The sequence below is a fragment of the Lonchura striata genome, chromosome 6 (assembly GCF_050655825.1).
Source record: "Lonchura striata isolate lonStrDom1 chromosome 6, ASM5065582v1, whole genome shotgun sequence".
Lineage (NCBI taxonomy): Eukaryota > Metazoa > Chordata > Aves > Passeriformes > Estrildidae > Lonchura > Lonchura striata.
The window spans coordinates 26544280-26568519 of record NC_140708.1 but is presented as its reverse complement, the minus strand read 5'-3'; the positions used below and the strand labels follow the sequence as shown (position 1 = coordinate 26568519).

Below are 24240 nucleotides of genomic sequence, written 5' to 3'. Positions count from 1 at the left end.
TAATGTGATTCATTATTATTCATTTTATCAATAACTCTGTCACATTGTCAAAAGCCATCTAGAATTATCTAGTAATTATGTACTCAAAAATAGATTAAATATTTCAGGAACAGTCACATAAAATTTCACATGTAGTCTCATTATTTGTTTCCTTTGCAATGCAAGGGAAATTTATCTATTTTTATTAAAAATGTAGAACTAACTTGATAACCTCAACCATCTTTTAAATATTTTTCACTATTGCTGAATTTTTGTTTTCGTTTCCATTGAATCATCTGTGTATTTGTCTATATCTATTAGTATGACTTTTTGGCTTCTTGAACTTTTCTTTAGCAATATTTCTCAGTGTTTTTCTCTTCTATATACTTTTCTATTCAGAGTTACTTGTGACAACTGGGTATATCTTTTCCATATTTTTGCTTTCAAAAATATTGGTAAAGTAGTCCTGTTAAATTTGGAATTTTACTCAAATTAAGTTTTTGAATTTTAAAAAGCAAACACTTTTATTCCAGCTTGAAATAATTACAAAAAATATTCACAGTGATATTTAGTCTTTCTAAATATAACTACTAATAAAATTTCAAATACACAGTTACTAAAATCTGTAAAATGTCACATGGCAAAACATCTGTTTTGCCATGTGACACATCTGAGATCTGTTATTTTAGATTAGGCACAAGTGTGAATTAAAACTACCAAAGCTATGGATCATGAGCTGATCTTAATTGATATCAGCACCTGAGCTATATCTCAAATTTACTCCACTATGTCTGTAACAAAGATGTCTCTTGAATATATTTTCCCTCTCTTTTTTTCTCCCTTCCCTCCAAGCCTTCCCTTCAAGGTCCTTTGATTGAACATGAAGCAGTTCTTTAGAAGAACATGGCCAATTTTAATTAGTTTGAGAAAGAGGGTGATAATTCTGGAATGCTGTTTATTGAGATGAGATGACTCAATTTATCTGGTTTATCTAGAAAATAAGCTTTAAAGTTGTGAATTAAAAGGCTCTTCCTTGATGTGAGTTGCACTTTTCCTTTCTTGGTTTTTATTTTTCAGTCCATTTAAATTTCTTATAAAATCAAAACTCTCTTTCAATGATGGTCACCAAAAGAAATTAGGTGCTTCGTTTGTACTCTTATCTGTTCTTTTATTACTTTTTGAGTTTTACAGACAATACCTTTTTTTTTTTCCCCAGATTGGGGATGCTCTTATTGAGATTGCCAGCAATATAATGTTGGTGGATGACCATGTGTTGTGGATGGCTCAAAAAGAAGACAAAGCCTGCACCAGGATTGTACGATGTGTGGAACAGATTGCAAGTCAAATATTGACCAGCAAGATTCAAGTTATATCAAAGGTATTTAAAAAAATTTAAAAATGTTTTGTAAGATTTTTTTTCTCTTGAATTCTATTTGCAAGATCAAAATATTTTTAAATATCACCAACAGTATTAAAAAGTGGTTTTCTTTGATCAATTTTGTTTATTGTGACAATATAGTGTTCACAACAATATCTTTCTAATGTTCTTACTGTTGATTCAGTTTCTATTTTTAAAGCTACTATAGTATATGGTTTTATTTTGAAAGGTCCAAGTTGAGTGAGTGACTGACAGCAACATGTCAGACCATAAAAGACAACAAGATCCTTTGTAGTTGGAAGATTTTAATATGCTTTACCCAGAGGCTTCTAGACAACTATTGATTAAAGTATTTAGAAGATAATAAACAAAGGTCTATCATGTTCTAAACATTACCAATCTGGGGATAGTTTTAGTTTATTTAGAAGCAAACTGTACCTGTTAGGAATGATTTTTTTTACTCCTCTTTCTCCATCTACACAAGTGTGCCACTTGGATACTGAGAGGTTCTCAGCTGGAGACTAAGACACTGTCTAGTCAGCTTCAACATCTAAACAGCAGAAATACATCTAAATTACAAGCTTGAAAGTTATCCTTTTAGGTTTAGATTAATTCTTTAAAGCCTTATCATTCCTTGAGTTAGTTTGCTTACTTGCGTGCTTTTAAACAACTGCATTTACCAAAAAAACACTATTCAAATGTGACTTCAGGTACAGAGTCAATCATGCGGAAAGATGTATAAAAATAAAAGCAACCAAAAAAAGAAATTATAGACTGACGTGAATTACAGAGGAAGCCAAATAGCATAATAGCCTTAGTTTGTATTTTTAGAAAAGTGGTCTTTCAAACAGAGACAAAAATATATTGTACTGTTTCTCAAAAGAAGTTTTTTATTTAATTCTCACTTACATTAAATAATCAAATTTGCTACAAGCATTTGTATTAAATGCATAGTGACAGTAATGTAAGTTTTAGAAGTATTTTGCAATGTGACAGCTAGGAGGACTCTTGTTTTATGCTTGCCTTTCTTTTAAATGTCAGGTGACAAAGTTCGACTTTTTTCCCTGTCACTGCTTCAGGAAGATGCTGACATTACTGAAAAGAGTAATTCTAAGTACTCAGATATGTGAGATAGCTATAAAAACTACATATGTGTTACTAACTGTTTTGCCATGCTTTATCTTTTAGGTTCTTATGGTTTTCTGTAGGAGAAGTAGTTTACTGTTGAGTGCAATCTGTAAATAAACAAAAGCTGTGGAGTATTTCTGGTGTCATCTTATGCAATACCAAACATGTCTGTTCCTTTGGGAGGCCAGCCAGGAAACTGTCTCACAGAAATTGCATCTACTTTCTTTATTTTAGAAAACAGCAAATAAAACACCCCCTGCTTAGGTAGCCAACGGTATCTAGCACAATTCCAAAGAAAAACAAAAGAAAATCTATAAACTGTGTCAGCCACATAACACTGAATCATAGAATCATTTAGGTGGTCAAAGACCTTTAAGATCATTGAGTCCAACCATTAACCCATCACTGTCAGGTCCACAGATCACAAAACAATCTGTGCCTGGGATCAGAAACCATATAGTCCTATCAGGTAGTCCACCTGATAAAACACGAGCTGTTCATGTCATGCACAGGCCTGTGATGAAATGAAAATGCTGGTTTGAGGGTAGAGATGCATCTCTACAGTCTGCTGCAGTCTCCATCTCCATACACTTCGCTTTGCTGAAGGCTAGGTCGCAGATGTACCTGTAACATGGTGTTGCCTTGGACCATTTAGTCATGTTCAATGCTCTCATGGAACAAGATGTGTGAAAACACTCAGCCACTAAATAGCTAAGAAAGTTCCTGTTTCATTTCTTAGGTACAAAGCACATCCTTATTAATTTTTTAAATAATTCTTAAGTCTGGTGTTGATAGTTCACTTTATAACTCTATTGCTTAAATTCCAGATTCCACTGAAGCTGATAATGATGGAATTGCAAAACTGATATAATACTAACTAGTGTAACTGATCAAAACAGATGTATATCTATCTATCTATCTATCTATCTATCTATCTATCTATCTATCTATCTATATATATATATATATCAAAAAGAAAGATGGAAGCAAACCCACTATGCTGTTGTAGAATCCTGTATCATATTTTAAAATAAGTTCTATTTTCTTCCTTAGCCCCAAAAAAATATATATACACATATCTGTGTGTGTATGTGTGTATACATGCACAATCCCTGATTGAGTATATGCAGTAAGCACACAATGCACATAACATGCAAGCATGGTTAATGGGTTTGTGACAACTATTCTCAATGTTTTCACAGGTATCTCGTAATATTGCTCTGGAAGCCTTCATGATCAAGCCATCCAGTTTCACAGGAATGACTTGCACTGCCTACCAGAAAACATCTGCAAACTCAGACAAGTCAGTGACTCCTGATTTGGGAAGATGGGAAGCAAACCACAATCCTGATCTATATTTGAATTTCAAGTGCAACACTGGCAATCTGGATGGTTCTTTGGTGAATTCTTCTACCAGGGTAAGTCAGTGCGACTATGAATATAAGTTATCTGTTTTATTTATTCAGTGTTTTCAGTAGCACCTTTAGGCAGAATACTGATTTGTAAAATTAATATTTTATGTGTTATTAGCACTGTAAACTTGTTAATAATTTCAGCATGTAAGTGGGCTTAAACTGGTGTATTGTGTGTAGCACATTTTGTTGTGCTAATGAATATTCCATTAATATAATCAGGCAGAATGTAGGATGTGAATAGAGATGTCTTGTTCTTTCTATCTCCAAGTCCAGTTGTGCAAACTTTCCTATGTGTAAACAATCTCTTCAAATTAATTTGGAAATACTTGTTTTAGTGAAGTACTCTCACAGGGTTTTACATTGCAGACATGTATTTTTTTTAGGGAATTACCCTGTAAATTTACTTCTGTAAATAATACTGCACTACCTTCTGCACTTTAAGATGAGGGAGAGTATTTTGCTGGATTTTTGAGTACTAGCTGAAGAAAATAGTAAATAAGCCTTTTAATAGAATACACTGTTGTTATCAAATAATGAAGTGTAACAATTAAATTTTGATCTAGCAGGAAATGGAATTTTGTATTTGGCTGAGCATGTTATTAAATTTAAGTATTAGTGTTGAATTTTAGTTATCCTTCAACTGAATCTCAGTTTAATAGGCTTATTTCTTGAATTATTTATTATGACAAAATGATGCTTCTCTGAACAATATTACTGGTTTATTGAATGTGAAAATATTTTAGTTGAAGTTTGGTGCATTTTCATCTGTATGGACTATGCAGTCAGTTATATGGTACTTTATGCTCCCATGATCTTCTGCTAAAAGGAGTAATCTTAATAATGGAAGAATAGGTTAAATTTGTTCCCTTTAATGGAGTTCATTTTTTTTCTCTGAACACTTTTAACGTGTCTGTCTATAAGAATCAGCCATCCATAAGGTCAGAGATCTAAAAGACGCAAGATTTCTTCAAGAAGAAACCCTGGAACACTCTGAATTGTAGGGGATAGTATTATTGATATAGAAATATATATGGGATTGCAGGAATAGGAAAGTTTTCTTTATTAGCTGCACCAATATATTTGTACTTCTTTAGAAGCTCAGTACCAAAACTTTTAGTAAATTAGTCTCTATATAGTTGTATGGTCAAGCACTCGCCTATCTTTCTATTTATAAAAATCCTAACATAATTGCAAATTTCTCATCTCTTCTATCAGCATGCATTTGTCAAATATGTAGAGAAAGCTACACCAGTTCTTTGAAGCCCCTTCCTAAAACGTTGTCAGAATGGCACTATAATGATCTCAGTAAAATCTTTTCTTGTATACTGTGAACCTACATGACTTTTTACAATATAGAGAAGGGAAATTCTACTAATGATACAAGAAGCCAGGAGAAAGTAAGCTTATTCTCATGCAAAGCCATTTTAATGTATGTAATATATATTCTGATGGAAGTGACTTTATTAGGTGGATCTCTAGCTATCACTGGTATATGAATTTGTAGAGGTTGTAAGAGCAGGATACAGGAGATTATAGACTCATCTAAATGTTTGTTACATGGCTTTAGGTTTTAACATGAAGGTGTACTCAGGCTTTAAATGTGGTAGGGGAATTAGCAGAATGTATCTATTCCTTTAAGTTTATCCCCAAAAGCTAATTTTCATTCACTGCTCTCTGAAAGTTTTAGGCTAATTACTCCCTTAGTTCATTCTGAAATTTGTTACATTTCTTCACTGTTGAAGGGAATATGTAGAATTGTAATTGATAACAGAAAGTGGGATTCTTTATCATCATCCACTAGCAAAATTATTTCTATATTTACTCATTGGAGGTAAATCTACTTGATGGTGCTGTGCAAAGTTTAGGAAAATAGAGAATTTGTTATAAGGTCAGAATTGCTTTTTTATTATATGTGACCTTTAGAACTTCATCTTAGATACTGAGATTACTCTTACAGTCTTCCTCTATTTAGCATAGGATTAATAATTAAGAAGAAAAAACCTCTAAGTAAAATCACCAAGTAGATGTAGTAATCACAAATTTAATTAACTTATAATAAAAATGTGAAAATTTGCTTAAGAAGCTTACTAAAAGAGAATATTCATATGTTTTTGTGCTAGGAGATGTAGCCCTCTTCGAACTTATGGTATTGTAAATCATCTGCTCACTAAGCAAAATAATTGTTTATGTTTTCTGCTGTTAAGAAATTTCACTAATCAGTTAAAGTGAATTCTCAGGAAGCAAAGTGTGAGCAGTAGAGGGAAAAAGGCTGGTATAGGCGAGCTCAAGCTTTCTTGTGAATACCATCAAAGCTTTTGTAGCTATTCGTAGTGATATTTCCTGGCAATGGTAGGAAATTGATACATATTTAGACAGTGACTTTCTGTACTTAAATTAACCTAATCTGCTTATTATGATATAGAACGCCCCAAAAAGGTTAAGAAATATCAAAATTTAAATAAATAAGTAAAAAACAATTTAAAAAAGAATAGACTTGGAAAATTAAATCATTTAAAACTCACTGAAAGAGGTCGACCGTTCAGATATACTGAGGTGATAGCTGTTAAAATATATCTGTATCCACTTACGGTTCAAATATGTTCATAGACCAACTTGCAGTGTTTTCAGATACCATAAGTTAAACTATTATTGCAGTTTGATACACAAATTTTTATCTTTAAATCTTATTCTGACTCTGTAGCCACCTGTTTGAAAAGAATTCTTTATCATTGTTGCAGATCAGAAGTTTTGTCTGGTAGGACACAGACCCAAATGCCTTCTCTTAGATCCCATTTTTGCTGTTAGTAGGAGGCTTTTGCTGCCTGACTGGACTCTACTGTGGGGGGGAAAAAAGCTCAAATATATATTCTGAATTTTTGTTACAGTATTTTGACACACTGGTAGTTTTCCTCTCTGTTTAAGACACTTTAATGGGATCCTCTCACCCTGGGCCTCCTGACTGAGATCCTGTCACAGGAATGCTCCTGAGGCACAATTCTGTCCCATGAACTGTCTGTGCTGTAATATCACGATAATGAAGTGATGATCACACACCAACCAGGCTGCTGTAACATTTGAACTTGGACAATTTGAGAACAGTTGATGAAATTTTAGTGCCATTCAGTATGAATCCAGTGTCTGGTTCTCATTTGATACCAGACCTGAAGCATACTTGGAACATGATCTCTGTTCCAGCCTGATTCTGCAGAATATCTCCAGCGTGCAAAGATAATCACTTGTACAGTTAACCCACCCTCTGACTCAGTAAAATTCCTCAGTGCAGAATGAACCTTTAAACTTCCTGTACCATGGCAACAAAATGTACAGTTTATGGTGGACTATGAGGTTTGGTATTCTGCTTTGACTTTGAAGAAAATATTTTCTTAACATAATCTATACTTTCAGCTTCATTGAAAATGCTTGTCAAATGAGAAATCTATGCTTATCTTAATTATTCTCCTGACACACAAATGAATTGGAAGTGAGGTTTTGAAATTCAATAATGTGTATTTCACATGTAATCCCTGACTTCTGAATTCTTCATTATAGTCTCCATGCATTCCATTCAACTTTTCAATTCTGTTTATTTCTTCTATGCCCTGAGTCAGACTGACCTTTGGATTTGTCAGGTTGTATTACAGGTATGTGAAGAAATGGTAAAAGTTACATTGGTACCAAGCATGCTAACCACAAAAACAAATTATAAAGTGCACTGAAAAATCCTATGATTACTTGCAGGTACCATGCTGAGATATTATACAATATTAGAAATATTCTTGTCTCAAAGACAAACAGGAAAATATACAATCTATGTAAGAAAAAGTTTTGTCTTGCATAAAATAAATTTTGATTATGTATGCATTACATAATGTATACATTATGTAATGTATACATAATGGTAAATTCACAGGTAAAGTTACCAGGAACGGAGAAAAAAATTTAAAAGACTTCCACCCAGTGATGAGAGTAGGATAAAACACAGAATTAAAAATCCAAAGAGGAATTGTGAATGGGAAAATTACTGTTGCTGATATCATGAGGTTGCTTATTCATTTTATGATACCTTTTCCCAGTTTCAGAATGCATTTGTACAGAATTTTTTCAGTGCATAAAGATCAGCTCAGGAAATTCAGAATTCATATAGTGTATAGAATTTGTGAAAAATGTAATACAAAATGAATATTCTTCCTGTAACTTGCACAGAAGATAGTTATTGATTTTTCTGGTTCAGTCTATCAGACTAAATGTTCCCTACTCCAGATCTTCTTTCATTCCATGCTACATTAAAACAAATGCTTTTCAGACTTCTGTTGAGAACATTCACGTTGAAATATTCAATAACCACATACATCATATTACAAAATACCATCCAAGCAACTCAACAAAATACTTTTATCCTACAGTATGTCACAGTGTATTATTAGGATAATTTTGTAATTTTTTTCTAGGATGTAATAACCAGTAGGTTGATGGACATCATAAATGTAGTATGAATTATGTTGACATCATCATTTCCATTGTGATGGTCTCTGATTTCCCAGCACAAATTGATTTTTAGGGATTATTGCTGCACTTCCCTCATCAAATATGATGAACGTTGAGTATGTTGTATCATACACGTTAGTCCAAGTTTATAATTTTTCTTTTTTTTCTCATGCTTTAATTTTCACAACTGCAGAAAACATACAATAAAGAAAAAATTGCCAAGTAAGCAGGACACCAGCAAACAAAACTTAGTTTCTCACTTTTATATGTATGGCATACTACAGAGTAATACTGGGCAGAATGCTGGAATACCTAATGTCAGTGCTTATTGTGATTTAAAATATTTTACAAACATGTCAAAATTAAATGTCCAGATCATGGCATATCATGTAATACATCAGAATTTCTCCTCTTCCTTTCCCCTTGGGAAAAAAATTTTGCCCATTTTTCTCTTTTCTCAATTTTTTTTCTGTCTTAGTGCCCAAAGCATTTTGCTCTTCCCCTCTTGGATAATGATATTATTTGAAAATTTTTCCTGGTAACTTATAAGAGAGTTTGCTTGGGTGTAAATTTATAAATTGATTTTACAATAACTAATCTAGGACTGTCTCTCTTTTCTCTGTAATTAGGTGGGTACTATCACAAAGGTAGAGCTTAATGTCATGTAGGCATTTTAAAGTTTGTAATATTTTACCTGCTTCATCCTTTTACATTTATTCTACTTTTTAAATGATCTTTTATATATAGTTTTAATTTAATCCTGTAGTGGTTTTAATAGTGATTTAGAATATATCCAGACATATAATATCTATTTATTCAATATTCTAAATAATCACCTTCGTTCTAGTTTTTGCATTCAAAAAAGGATTTTTTAAAATTTGTCCTTATTCTTAGACATAATGTCTAAGAGGTATCGAAAAATAGGTGTTGGTATCTCTCTTACTACAGCCATTGAATCCTTGTTTTAAAATAAAATTAAAACTAAGTAAAACCATTTAGCCGTATGATATATAAACTAGTATTTTCTGTGGAAGCATTAATTTGCTTGCAGGTGGGTTCAGGTTATACACTGAGCTACAGCTATGGAGAAAGTTGAAATGTCTGTCATTCAAGTAATTACAAGGTTTAATTTCAAAATTGAAATCAGACAACAAAACTGCACCTTGATTTCTCTTTCCCTATGCTCAAATCACATTTTTTTATTGATATTACTTACTACTATTCCTTCTCAAATAATGACTTCATATATTTATCCCTATTGTGACACCTGCAACATTTGTAGTTTGGTGTTCTGTGTTCAATATACCTTCTTTTTTCTTTACTCTGTACATGCTTCTGTGGTCTTTTATAATGTGGATGCTCATCCTGCACTTACAGATCTTTCTAAAGATTGAGAAAAATGGAACAGTGCCCAAATATATTATTAATGCATGTGTGAAAAATGTCAATTATCTTAGGTATACAGAAGTGTTTCTCTAGTTCTTGTATTGGTTTATCATGTATTTTAACATATAAAAATTAATGTACATTATGTTTTTTAAAAGTGGGAAAAATGTAACACTTTCTTCTGTTTCATGGGTTCTTAGAGGGAACTTTAATGTATGTAACTACATGCTCATGCCCTTTTGGTTTGGGGTTTTTTATCCTTTGCCACTTCTTTTTTAGCAGATAAAAAGCTTATTCTACAAATAACACCAACCATCTCTGTGTTTTTTAGATTTCATTGATGTTTCAGAAACACACATTTTGTTTAAAACTTAAATTCATCTAGCCATTTAGTTGTTCTCCCTTAATGCTATGTACAGTTTGGAGCCCAAACTTGTATGTCTGAAGAATTGAAAAGAAATATGAGTGGCTTGAAGTTAATAAATACAAGGACAAAGAGACTGGGAGAATTAACAACTTGTATTTGCTGTAAAATTGTGTTATGTGAACTCACATTTGCTTTCTTGTAAAACAAACTTCTGTTCCTGAACACATGAATATTACTTATTTTATATAGTCTGTCAATATATATCTGAGAGGTGTGCTGCCACTCTCTAATCCACAATGGCTGAATAAAAAACAGACTTCTAATTTTCAGCACCATTGCTCTTCTTACAGAAAAGTTATCTTTGGGATTTCCCAAAGGGCATTATAAGATTATAAACTTGTTATAAACTATCAGACTTCTTCATGTGCATTCTGCTGTTAAATAATAGTTTGTACACTAATTAAGATAAACCATTTAACAAAACCCCATTGACACCAGAACAATCAATAACACAGAGCATCAGTTCTTGGAACGTACTTTACATTAACTTGATGGTACAAAGATAATAATGACCACATGCAACACTGAGTGCAAATGCAACTCCCAGTTCTGCATTGACTTTTGAGGACTTAACCCCCAGTTTTCTCATTATATAAAATTAAATGCCCATAATTTCCTCATGCTATAAACAACAAACTTTTAACATTTTTATAGAACTCCCCTGTGTAAGTTAAGTACTTGCAATGTTATTTATTAAACTCTTCTTTTTAATGTTTGTTTTATTTTCTCAGAATGATTGATGCAACATAAGAGAGCATGCATCAGTATCCAATAAGTAATTACAGTTTGTTTCTCTAAAGCTTTTTCACTACATGGTCACTTAGGTAATTGATTGTTGCTTATTTTAGAGAAGGCCTTTCCAATTTCTAATTATCATTTTAGTAACTGTGCAAGTGCATTTAGAAGCTTTTTCTTCTTATTCCTTTCTTCCTTTCTTTTTTTTTTTTTTCTTATTTCTGTGTTAGTTTGTTGGCTTATATTGGTCCATGAATAGACTGGTGGTAACAAAGAGTTCACTAAAATAGATTTATTATTAGGAGGTGATATGGCTGGATTTTTTTTTTTCCTGAATTTGGATTTATTTTCCCAGCAATTCTTGATTGTTTGCTGACTTTTTCATCTCCAGCTGTATATGATAATCTGAGGAAATGGTCAATAGCACACAGGTGAGGAGGCTGCTTTGGATGAGTCGAGCCCTGTACATGGTATAAACGTGCTCAGGCAAATGTAGAACTTTTCTCATTGTGAAAGGATCACATGGCTGAAACTTCTCTTCAGGAAAATGCAGCAGTATATGAGGTCCTGTATCAATCTTTTTGTGTGGGTTTTGGTTTTATATACGTAGAGGAATTGATCTGTGTAATTTTCTGTGTAGTAGTTAGGGCACTATAATTGCTGTGTTATAGGAACTTTCCAAAGGATATGTATATGTGTGTGTATCTCCAGACAGTCATTACTGAGTATGTAGTGGAAGTCAGCAATGGAATGGAAGGTTTCCAGGATATGGGTATGTTATCTCTATGTTTTATGCACAGTGTAGACCTAGGGGTGCAATTAGGTAGAATACTTCTGAAGTGATTTATGAAGAGACGATTATACCAACAAGTTGATTTATGGAAAGATTAAAATGGTTCAGAACTGTCTTTGTGACACAGGAACTGAAATTTGTTAAAATACTTCTGCCAACATTGCCTTGTTTTTTTGCTGAAGAAATTATTTAATTGGGTGGGTTGTTTCTGTGGTTTTGATGGGCTTAGCTGGGAGAAGGAGTTCACCCTTGGTTTCTTTTTTAATTCCAGAAAAAAAGACATATTACTAGAAAACTCTAACATTTCTTTTTTTGGGTTGAAAGATTTAATGTTTCCTTACTTAATTGACTGTTACCACTTTGTTGAACTTGTGAGATGTGTTCTGTGTCATGGTGAATTCAGAAGCACTTTGCATAGTCTGTCTTGTCCATAAAAATAGATGTAAAATTCTGTGAAGTAAAAAACCTTCTTGCAGAAGTTGTTGTTGATGTATTGAAGTGGTGTTTTACTAAAGAGATATAGACTAATTCCTCTATAAGAATTAATTTTTATATTATTTTAAAGCCCAATGTTAAATTCTGGCATTTTATACTGTATGAAAAGAGTGATAAACTTGTAGTCATGTCTGAGCACACATGCACATATGCCGATGTTTATACAAATGACCTGAAGGAATGGCCTGAAGCTGTGCCAGGGGAGGGTTAGGTTGGATATTAGGACAAGGTTCTTCCCCCAGGGGGTGTTTGGGCACTGAACAGGCTCTCCAGGGAAGTGGTGAGAGCACCAACCCTGACAGAGCTCAGGGGTTTGGAGTACGCTGTCGGGCACGGGCCGTGGCTCCTGGGTGCCTTATAAAGGGCTCAGAGTCAGACTTGATGATCTTCATGGGCCCCTTCAAACTCAGTGTGTTTTGTGAGTCTATGAAATAACTGTATTACAGGATTGTTCCTCGCTGGGGCCAGAAACAGTGTGGCCAGCAGGAGCGGAGCAGGGGTTGTCCTGCTGTGCTTGGCACTAGTGAGGCCTCAGTGTTCCGTTTCGGGCTCCTCCCTGCAAGGAAGACCCCGAGGGGCTGGAGTGAGACCAGAGAAGGGGAATGGGGCTGGTGAAGGCTCTGGAGCACAAGTCCTGAGGAGCAGCTGAGGGAGCTGCGAGTGCTTATCCTGGGGAAAAGGACCTTAGAGCTTTACAACACCTGAATGAGGATTGTAGTCAGGTGGGGGTCAGTCAGTCTTTTGTCTTCAGGTTACAAGTGACAGAACAAGAGGAAATGGCCTCAAGTTGCAACAGGGGAGGTTTAGATTATATATTAGGAAAAATTTCCCCATGGAGAGGTTTGTTAGGCATTGGAACAGGCTGCCCAGGGAAGCAGTGAAGTCACTCAAGAGACTCAAAAAATGTATTCAAGACATTAAAAAAGAGCTCAAAAAATATGTACACATCATTTGGGGAAATGGTTTAGCAGTGAACTTGGCAGTGCTGTTGGACTTGGTGATTTTAGAGGCCTTTTCCAAGCTTAACAATTCCACTTTTCTGTTTCATGGTTTTGAGGACTGGAATCCTGCTTTCTGTGTATATGGGGCTAGCAACACTTGTTCTGGAAGGATAGTGCATGTGTACAGGTAATAATGCATGTTTATGGTGCCTAGTAGGTATTTGGGTTTAATCTATTTTCTGAACTTTGAAAATATCTCCTAAAAATAATACAGTGGGAAAATAAAGTGAAGAGAGTGAGGCCAGGGGCAGTGGGTGTTTCAGAAGCAGTATACTTACTAGAATCAATTTCCCGAGTTTACAGTTCTCATGAGATCATTCCCTGCTATAGCATCTAGTGTTGGAGTGTGGGGGAAGAGGGAGAGATTTTCATGGTGAGGGAGGAAGAGTAAGTTGTTTACTTGGGGGTTTTTTAACAAAAAAAACTTTGACGAGACTTGTGATACTAGGAGAGTTGACTGTGACTACAATGATTCATTCTTGTCTGTAATTTTAGACTGTCATGTGCTGCACGTCGAAAATAGGATGTAAAAGCACATGACAACTGTCCCAGCAGGCATCTCACAAAGATGTGCATAGTATTTCCTGAACTTATCTCAATGAAAAATTTAATTTTTAGCTAAATTAATACTGATATGCTGATTCATGTTTGTGCTGTGAGCTCTCTCTGCATTATTGATTTATGTATGGTTGGCATAATATATATCAAATGTGTCAAGGAAATCTTGTAAATTTGTTGAACTGTAATTGAACACAGTATAGATGGATTATACTGTTATTTCCTGACTAAGTCCCATCTTTAAACTTCCAAAGTTTTACGTAAGAGTTAGTTCATTATCCTAAATTATTGTTATTGTGCTGCCATAATGTCCCAAAAAGTGAAGGAACTTATAGGTGTTAATTGAGTTTCTAAATCATCAGTGAAGGAACTTACTCTTTTCAATACCAGGTTAGTTTGTAATGAAACATGTAAGCTCTGCTTTACAGAGAAAGCAATTCTACACAGATATTCATTGTTTGACTTCATAAATGGACAGTCATTCTTTGTGAAGTTAATTGGCTTCATAATCTTGTTTTAATGAATGAAACTCATACACAACTTTCTTTAGTTGGAGAAAACTTCATGATGAAATAGATATTTCCTTAATGAATTTGAGAAAAACAAGTGGGTTTAAATGACTCTTCATCCAGGCTTTTTACTGCTTTCTTCTCTTGGCATCATTAAGTAACTAAAACATAATTTAAAACAATACTAACCAGAAGTTAAAATTATATTTAAAATAGCTAGAAATATTCAGTACTTCAGTAAGAATCTTGAATCTTGAAATGGATTTCCTCGACATCAGACTGTATCCAGAAGATGGTAAATAAAGGAAATTGGTTCCTATTTTTGGAAAAAAAATTATCTCAACTTTTGATAACATCTTAATGGTTTAGGTCATATAGTACCACACTTGGATTTATGTGTTCATTAAGCTATATTGTGTTTCTTATTCTATGTAGAAATTATTATTTTTCTTAATGTGCCAAGAATGCAAATGTACAAACCTGAGAACAGGAGCGATGATCATTGTTAAAAAGTCCACATCGTCTCTGTGTACATGGGAACACATATTTATAGAATGTCAAACTACAGTCCTGGAGTTTGTCTGCCATTAATCCTTGTACTTAGTTTTTTTTACACATCTTGCATTACTGCTAAGAAGAAAAAAAGAGGAAAAATAAATTGGCCAATTGTTCTAGCTCTAAACAGGCTGTAGGCTATGAATTTGGATAGACAAGATAACAATTCTTCTCCTAAATGTAGGTTAAAGCCCTTCAGACCAGAACTCTGATGAACCAGAACTAAAAACACAATGGCTAATTTGATATGTACAGGTCATACAGTAGATGTAACAGCTGTGTAGTGTATGCTTCACTGACCAGCATATGCTGCTATTTTAAAGGAAAAGATTAATCTTAGAACTTGACACTTGAAGAAAAAAATTGCATTTCTGTGACATTTTATTGCAGAAACCTCCTGTATTTCATAAGCTCTGTTTGATCAGTTCTGTGTAAAGTGTCTTAACAGATTCAAAACTCTTACTAAATATAGTCTAGCAAAGTTGCATGTAATTATCAGAGTCATTGAACTGGAGAGTTATTTACAGCTATGCTGTGTTTCTTCAGCCTTTATCACTGCACTTCTGTTGATAGCAGTCATCTACAGAAATGCCACAGAATATCAAACATACTATTTAAGTGGTACTGATCATTTAAATGTGTACATTCCTAATTTCCACATAGAATAGAATTAAATCTGTATTCCAAACTATTGTAATAGCTCCTGTTCACCAGAACTATGGTTTTCACTCTTCTGTGGTTTCAGAGTACTTTACTTTAATCCTTACTTTACAGGAATTTCATGTCTGATTTTAGTGAAGTCTGTAGTAAATAAATGTCTAACATGAGTCGGAATGCATGTAGTGTATTTAAATAAAGTGCATCTTACCCTTAGAGTTTAGTTTAATTCTGTCAAATAACAAATTCAATCAGATGTCAGCATCCAGCTTCAGCAGTAAGTTTTCCTCCACAGTGCAACTGCAAGAATTTCTGTAAGGAAGGAACTTTCAAAGAGAATCAGACCCACTGGGTGCCTTTTGCTGCAGTCCTTCTCAGTGTGTTGGTTCTTGGAAATTCATTAACGTGGAAAATCACTCTAGACATAGTTAAAATCTAGCAGTGAATGTTACAATCTATTAATAATTGACTTTCTGCAATAAATACTCAGAAAGTCTACTGCTGTCCTTTTTGGGCCTGATTTACTCTTGTCTAATCCCAATGAAATCACTGCACTGAAGTCTATATTTATTTTGGCTAACAGTGTGTGTATTCCTGAAAACATCCTGTTTGTCAGCGCATAAAAAAAAAAAAAGCAAACATAAAGTGACTAGGGCACTATTATTTATTTTAATTTAAAAATCATAATAGGTTACCTTTTTCATTTAGCATTAAACTCTGTACACTCTAATGAAATGAAACTTAAGCCATCAGCAAAAGTGAGATAACTTGGACACTATAAGCATGAACTGGTAACCAGTTGCTTTTTGTAATTATCTGCTAATCCTTGATATATGGTATACAAATATGTATTTGTTCAGGTTCATGCTAGTACCAGTTGCTTTACCTGCAATTGCTCTGGCAATTCCATTTCTTCTAAAACTGTTTTGCCAATAGGAAGAATAAGATACATAGATGATGCTGATTTTCTTTCCAATATGCTTTCTGTTTTCAGGACATTTGTACAGTCAGCAAAAGCTACTGAGCATTTGCCAATTTCTCAGTATCCTTGGAAGTGGTAAAACAGTAAATCTGTTATGGATAATGGAAGCTTTTAGTAACTATTAGGACCTGAGAATAAACTTCCTTTAAAATGAAATGGGTCTTCTGCCACTGGGAACTGGGTAGGAGAATCAAAAATGAAATATACCTTCTGTAGCAAAATGTGCAGATGTGTCATGTGAAGTTGTTACATAACCTGAAGAGTCAGGGAGATGTTTATTCAGCTCAGTGAACAAGTACTGGAGTGAGGTTCAAAACTTTAGGACACTAAATTAAACATCATCAGTGCCAGAAAGGAGCAGGCTACTGCTTTCACATGCAGCTATGGTGATGTCTTCAGGCAACTATGAAGAAGGAAAAAGTGTAGGAAAATTCTTCTAGAACTAAAACTCTTCTCCTGTTGTGATTCACTTTGCCAGCAGGTTCTTCTGTGCTGCTGTGAATGCATACCATGGTGATTTACAAAGAAGAACCAAAGATACAAACTCCATTTTACTTAGCAGTTGAAAGGGTTTGAAAGAGCACAAGCCTCTCTCCTCTGTAGGTATCATCATGTAGATGTTGAAATAATGCATCAAAATTGAAATAATGCAAAAAAAAAGGTAATGTTCTGAGCTGCTGAAGTTATTATCTTGGAAATAATTTTCTAGTGGCACTCTATGCATGATTTCTTCAGTTCAGTTCCCTTTGTAATCAGTTTAAAGGTTTTGCCTACATGCAGACACAGAGGAAAATTAATCTGAATGAAATTTGAAAGTGTTTAAGTGAAACGCTATGTAGGCACCCTTATCCAGAATTAAAATAGTTTTGACTCAGCTCAGTTTTAATAGTTTTGACTTCAGCTGAATTGAATTAATGTAGAAGTGAATTCAGCTAAATTGAATTAAGGCCACTTAGTTATGAAGGAAGGTATCAACAGGAATGTCTAAATACAGTTTATTAACTTTAAGACTTTTAGTAACTTGTTCGAACTTTTCTTGATCATCACTTGCATATATTTTCAATAAAGGTACAGTCTCCAGATTTCCCCAAAGATTTTCCTGTGGAGTGTCAGAGGCTCATTCTGTAATACTTCTGCCGTGTGGAACAACTTTGTCTTTCTTTGCTTAATCAGTCTTGAAAACATAATTTTCCATCATGTTTTCATCTGTTAATCCACGCAGGAAGGACTGACTGACCTATCATTGTCCCAGTAGGAAATTAGTATAGTCAAATTTTACTGTGGAACTACACACTGAAAAGTGCTGTATGCTTAATGCTTCCCATGGCATCACTGTTGCTCAAAAAGCTGTGTAAGATCCTGAAGTGGACATTTGCAAAATGCAATGTTCAGAAATTACTGGTGAGACTTCAGAGCCTAAACACATGCTCAGGGTGATTTGCTTGGCAGTAACATCTTTGAGATGTCATTATCAACAGTTTCATACTGTTACATAATAGTAGCTGTCTTAGCAGTCCCTTTTACAATCCCTTGCTCCCTTGTATTAACATTAATTTTAAGAAATACCATAAAAGGATAAAATAAAATATTCCAGGGTTGATTTTTTATGAGCTATGAATGGCAACAAAATGAAAATGCAGTAAATATAAATTTACTGCAGTTACGTTACATAACAGGATCATGCAGGCAACCCAGGCAAAGCACAATCTCAAATTTAGTAAATATATAAATAAATTCCTCAGATTTTATCTACATAAAGTAAACAAGCATGCAAATCTTGAATTAAGCTGAATGAAGCAAAACTTCTCTGTGTGGAGCTTCAGGTACATAAGATTTTCAAAAATCTGCTGAGAGAGCATGTCAAGACAGCCAGCTGCTTTTGTAATCTTATATCTGTTTATATTTTCCTATAATATTGGCTCCTGAGTACATATTTTTGTAGTACAAGCACCTTGTAACCCTTAAGCAGCAAGATAAATGCTTAGAGCTGATTCGGTTAGATTGTTTGTTGGAATAAATCCTGCTCCTTACTGCCTAATCACAGGAAGCTTTGCAGGTTCTGTGGCTGTTTTGTAAGGACTCACAAATCTCATATTCCTTGAAATAAGTGTTTGCATTTTCAGGTTCACAATACCTGACTGTGTTCAGGCAAACGTGGAGTTTCTGGTATTCCAGCAGGTTGTGAGGCTTGCAGAACAGGACGAGTCAGAGTAGCGAGTCCATCGCAGCTGTGCCTGTTACCAGTCCAAGCACAGCAACACCGGAGTAGTAAATCCTGCCTCAGTGATTATTGACATGACAGGCCATTTTCTTTCTGATTGACTTCCCAGAGCATCAGTGCACTAAAATCCCTACTAAAGGAGCCCTCTATGAAGGAGTTACAACTTGTTTTAAGATCAGCTACTCTGTGAATTTCATTGTACTCTGATACTGTCACAGTGCCATCCTTTCTTTTCTAAATGCTACATCATCTTTGAAAAAGTAGTTTTTCAAGAAAATAAGCTATGGGGTTTTTTTCCCTTTAAATCCTTGTTTAAGAATTCCTTAGAACTTAAGTCAGCCCACATGAAGCCTTGGCCATGAGGAATTTGCTTATTCATTGAGCAAGTCTTGAATAATCACTATAAATTAAGACAATCAGATCTGTTTTCACCTATTTCTCTCCCAGAGGAATTTGCTTATTCATTGAGCAAGTCTTGAATAATCACTATAAATTAAGACAAACAGATCTGTTTTCACCTATTTCTCTCCCACTAATTTTTCAGTTTCTTCTATGACATTTTTATTTCCCTTTCTTTTCCTGTGGTGCTCTTTATGTCTTGCAGTGCAGATTTTCAAGGAATTGGAGATTTATTATCATATAAATGCAGAATGTCATCTCTTAAGTGATGTGCTGCTCACACTGGAGAAGGGTTTGAAAAGTCTGTTATTGGGACATTTTTTGGCTATTTGGATAATCCTAACTGAATGTTTGGTAAAGGAATTTTATTTTCAGTAACTATAAAAATGACTGTTACGATTTCCTAAAGTTAAAATTATTTTGAATGCTAGATTCTTCAATTAAAATTTAAAAAAAAAAATCCTGTGGGAATTTTGGATGTGATAAATAATGAACTGTTCCACTTAGCTTTAATTGTTTGAGTAGTCTTCCCATGATTCTCTGAGCAAAATACAATACAAATATAAAATACAAAATTTTAGTCAGACTATATCATTGTTGTATTTGATAAATTTAACAATATGTCCCTTTGCTGGAAAAAAAGATATCCATTTGATTTTTTTTAGTATTTACTTAGCACACAATCAAAATATAAAAATATATCATTTACTGGGAAAGTTTTGGTACTGAGACCCAGTGGTTTCATATGGTCTCTGGTCTTGCAGAAACTCTACTCTCCAATGCAGTGTAGCTCAGAACAACTTAGTTAATGGTGATAACTGACAGATGTGACTTCTTTCTGGGACTCTTCATCAAGATATACCTGTAATTTTAAACCTTTATGAATATTGAAGATGATGCTTCCACTTCTTGCTTAGATAAGATTTTTTACAAATATTCCAAATTACATTTTTCACAACAGTAATAGTGACAGTCTATGCACCTGCTTGATGAAACTATAAGCAAACAAGTTGGAGAAAGGTTTTAGACAGATTTATAAGCTAAACATTTACATGTTTTTCTTTTATTTTGAAGAAACCAACAAAAGTTTTTCATGTGGCAGAATATATTGCACTGTCTCTAATCTCAGTTTTCAAAGGACAGGAATTAGGGAAGCATATACTTAGTATTGATACTATTATTCTTTTTTCTTTTTGTAAATACAGTGAAAACATAATTGACATTGCTAGGGACAAATTCTTGTCATGAGTTCCATTACAAAGGTAGCCCAATGGAAGACATTGACAAAGGTCACATAACATTGAAAATGTTACTAAAATGTTGAAAGTGTACAGGGTCAGATATTACAATAAATTACCAATAGTTTTGAAAAATAATGAAATTAGCTCTGAATACAGTAATGTCTTTCTTAGCATTTTACTCAGAAATGTATGTATTTTTAATGTTTTTAAAATTGTACATGCACTGCATAATGTATGTAAAATAGAGAAAAGTGGTTTTGTCAAGTGAATTGAAAACAGATTGATACTGAGATAAAAAATTGCTGGAAGGACACAAGGGAAGCATTCTGCCTCAAGGGGATGGGTCCATTTTTACCCTGGTATGTCTCATGTAAGCTTGGAGTAATGGAGATGCAACTTAGTGGTTTTTTTACAAGTAACACACAACATTGTGAAAAGAGGAGGAGTATTTTATTAGTTATCGAATAACGCTCTGTCAAAAAATTAACCATTGTTAATGGGGTCTGTTAAAATACAGTCTTAGGTTAAAAGCTGCCTTCTAATGAAAGGCAAGAATTCTCACTATTTCAGGGCTATTCAGGATGTCATTCTGATTTTAGATGTTTGGGAGAGGAATAGCACAAGCTCCTAGCAAAATAGTTTAGAGTGTAACCTACTAATGCTGCTCTAGAAATTTTATAGAAATACTGATTTGCAGCCTCAGTATTATGAGAAATTTTAATTCACAATATGCATGTGTAGCATAATAGGAAAGAATGATTGTGGATGTTTACCATTAATACACCTTACCAGGAATTAATGAGAAGGATTTCAAAAGATAGAAAGCACTGTTTCCACATGCTCTGATAGAATTCAAGAGGTAAGAGACACATGCAAAGTATATTTTGGTAATAATAAAAAAAATTAAATTACTTTGCTTTTGGGTAAGCTTTATTAATTTACTTTTTTCCATGACTGTCTAATGTTTCAGCCAAGATAACGATGTGGAGGTAAGACCTTCAGACTTCACAGGTGTAGAAAATTCTTCAGCTTCTATTGAAATTTTTGTAGCAAAATTGGAAAACCAATCAAAATATTACTCCTGTGTTATGTACAACATTAACCAAGCAGCCTTCAATTCGTGTATTTAGTATTCACCTGTTCGCCTTTACATCACTGATGTTTTTGTTGTGAAAGCCCTAATTATTTTCCTTCAAATTAAAGAAATTCAATGAATGATCATTAGACAAACTCCTTGGAGACCATCCCTGTAACAGCTAGACAGATAATTAGAATACAGCTAAATTAGATAATTGGAAAAAAGGGATAAATAGAGCACATAGAGCTAGACATTCTTTATATTGTTGATTTGCCATAGAATCTTTTTCCTTGGCAAAGTTTTTCTGTTATTTAAATATGTGCAATACAAACTACGTAAAAATAGCTCAGCAACTGCTCCATGAACTTTTATAAAGACCTAAATTGAAATGACTACTACTGACATAAGTTTAGAGAAGCTGGATAAAACCTTACTCATTATATTTCAGTTTTTAATAACATGTTTCAGTCCTAAATATAGAAATTGATCAAAGGAAATGTTTAATTTAATAATTTTAATAAAATAGGATAATAGATGTGCACATTCACAGTGCAGTTATTGTATGTAGCTTACTAGAAAACAATCATAAAAGCACTGCAGAGTCACTAAACAAGAACTGATCATCCAAGCACGAAGATTCACATACTGCACACTTATTGAAAAGTACCTGTTCAGTCATTCTGACAGTCATGTGTTTCAGAGTTGTACCTTTAAACAGTAGAATAGTTCTTTATTATGAGTTTTTAATTGAACAGTCCTTCTGTAGGATCTGTGATCTCTGATTATTTGCAGTGATTCACTGTAATTGTAGCAAACTATATTAATCAGCACTTGCTTAATTTTTCACTTTAACAAAAGTTAGTTCATATCAGACTAATAACTTCCAATTGTCAGATAGTCATGTGAGTCAGCAAAGAGAAACTTTTATTTTCCTGATTACTGACAGTGAGATAATATGTGGGGGGAAATGACTCATGTTACCAGGATTATAGACCACAGGTCCCTTTCTGGAAAGGACTGAGGAAGCTGTGCCCACCTTTGCACTGTTGATTTTGGCACGAAGAGCAAGCAGTAACTCAATGCACATGCTCTCTGCTTTTCTTACTTCTGCAGACTGTAGAAAATAGAGGTCTGCAATGTCATTATTCTTGTTAGATGTGATCTGAGTTGTTATTTATTTTCTGAAATATTCGCTAGGCTAAATTCAGATGGGAAGGCTGAAATAAATAATTATTTATTTGGTGTGACTGATGTATTCCATGTTGACCTTTTGAGGATCAAAGAGATTTACTATGAGTAAGGCTAAACGATGGACAAGATCATAAAGTAAAATACAATCTCTCTTAAAGCCTCAATGTTAACAGTTCCTATCAGAGAAATAAACTGGTGCTTTTGTTATATAAGTACTGAGATATTTATCCCTGTTTGTCTCTAGAAATAGCTGCCTCTCCATATTAAGAATCTATGGAGTCGGGGGTGAGCAGATCTGTTGCTGTGAAATTGTATATTTCTGTACATGGCCTAAACCAGTCTGATGGCAGATGGCTGTTTTCAAGTCTACTTGCAGAAAATTAGTTTACAATAACAGAAAATAGCAGTTGAAACTTTAAAATATGCTGCAATTGTTAGCCTGTAAATGATGCATCCAAAGTGTAAATTTTGAAAGGTGTGAGTGATTCAGGTGCAAATAAAATTGAAGTCTGTTCCCAGGAAAAAAGCAGTACTATTTATCTTAAGTTTTATGTAAATAATTTCTTTTCTGTCATAGTTGGCATAGGTTTGATGTGAAATATTTATATAATACTAACAAAAATATGCCATACCTTCTTTCACATGGTGAGCAGCTAAACAGTCAGAGCAGGAAATTTTAGTACTACTCTTGCTTCCATATGTGTAGATTAATTCCATGGCTTCTTCAAAAGCTTGAAATTTTAATGCTTCAGCATTTGCCATAATGTATAATGCCATAAAGAACTTTTGAGAAAGATACTGGGATAAGAGAGGAAGGACCAGCAATTATTTTTTGACTGAATATATTAAGTTCTAATTTAAAGACAGACCCCTAAAGACTGATGTGGCAATTCAGTTTTCATATCCTTTTAATTTTTGTTCTTTTTTTTTCTGTCAAGAGGGGCAGTATGGTCTCCAGATCTACTTGTGATATTGTGCTGTTTGTGTGTACAAATGAACAGTAAGAATTAAACAAAACATGTAAATAAATCTGTGTGGAACATTGAAAGGTTGGGTAATTAAGATGTTTGACTACTACTTTTAAATCTAGATTCAATCTGGTACTGTAAACATGAGAATTCCTAAATAATTACATTTCTAGCAGACAAATATGGAAAGAAATTGTTTTCTCTTGTGAAAGCCACAAAGGCTAAAAAGTTTGGGGTGATTAATTCCTGTGCTTGTCCTTCACTGTATCTACAGAACTTAATGGAAAATGTACTAATTAATGCAATTAATTTAGATCTTCAGTCTTTCAATCCTTTCACATGGTTCTCTGATCACGTATCCCTTAAAGTTATTTATCAAATAATTTGAAGTTACAAGTCCAACCAAAGAGGGAGGAAATTTTCTTTCTCCTTTAAAAAATTGCATTCCTGCCCATGGCAAAGGGGTTGGAGCTTGATGATCTTTAAGATGCAAGATGCTTCCAGTGAAGATTAAATGGGAGACACTCAAGCAGAGAAGACATTACTCTTCCCCTTTTCCCTTCCCTCCTCAGTCTGTGGTATTTGGGCACAGATCAAGGGATTTGGGGTTTTTTTAAATTCCTGCTTTATAAATTTGAAAGAATTTTAAGAATTATCAT

The 24240-nt window shown here is 33.9% G+C and overlaps 1 protein-coding gene across 3 annotated transcripts in view; it reads left to right on the top strand.

The window, feature by feature from the left end:
- The window catches only part of LOC110473694 (adhesion G protein-coupled receptor A3), a 257125-nt gene that overhangs the window by 141917 nt on the left and 90968 nt on the right, over positions 1-24240 (top strand). For all 3 annotated transcript variants that reach the window (XM_085582610.1, XM_021536446.4, XM_085582611.1), the window contains exons 11-12: positions 1196-1357; positions 3688-3903. In XM_085582610.1, the coding sequence (XP_085438736.1) occupies positions 1196-1357; positions 3688-3903 (378 nt within the window). The remainder of the gene's footprint in view (positions 1-1195; positions 1358-3687; positions 3904-24240) is intronic.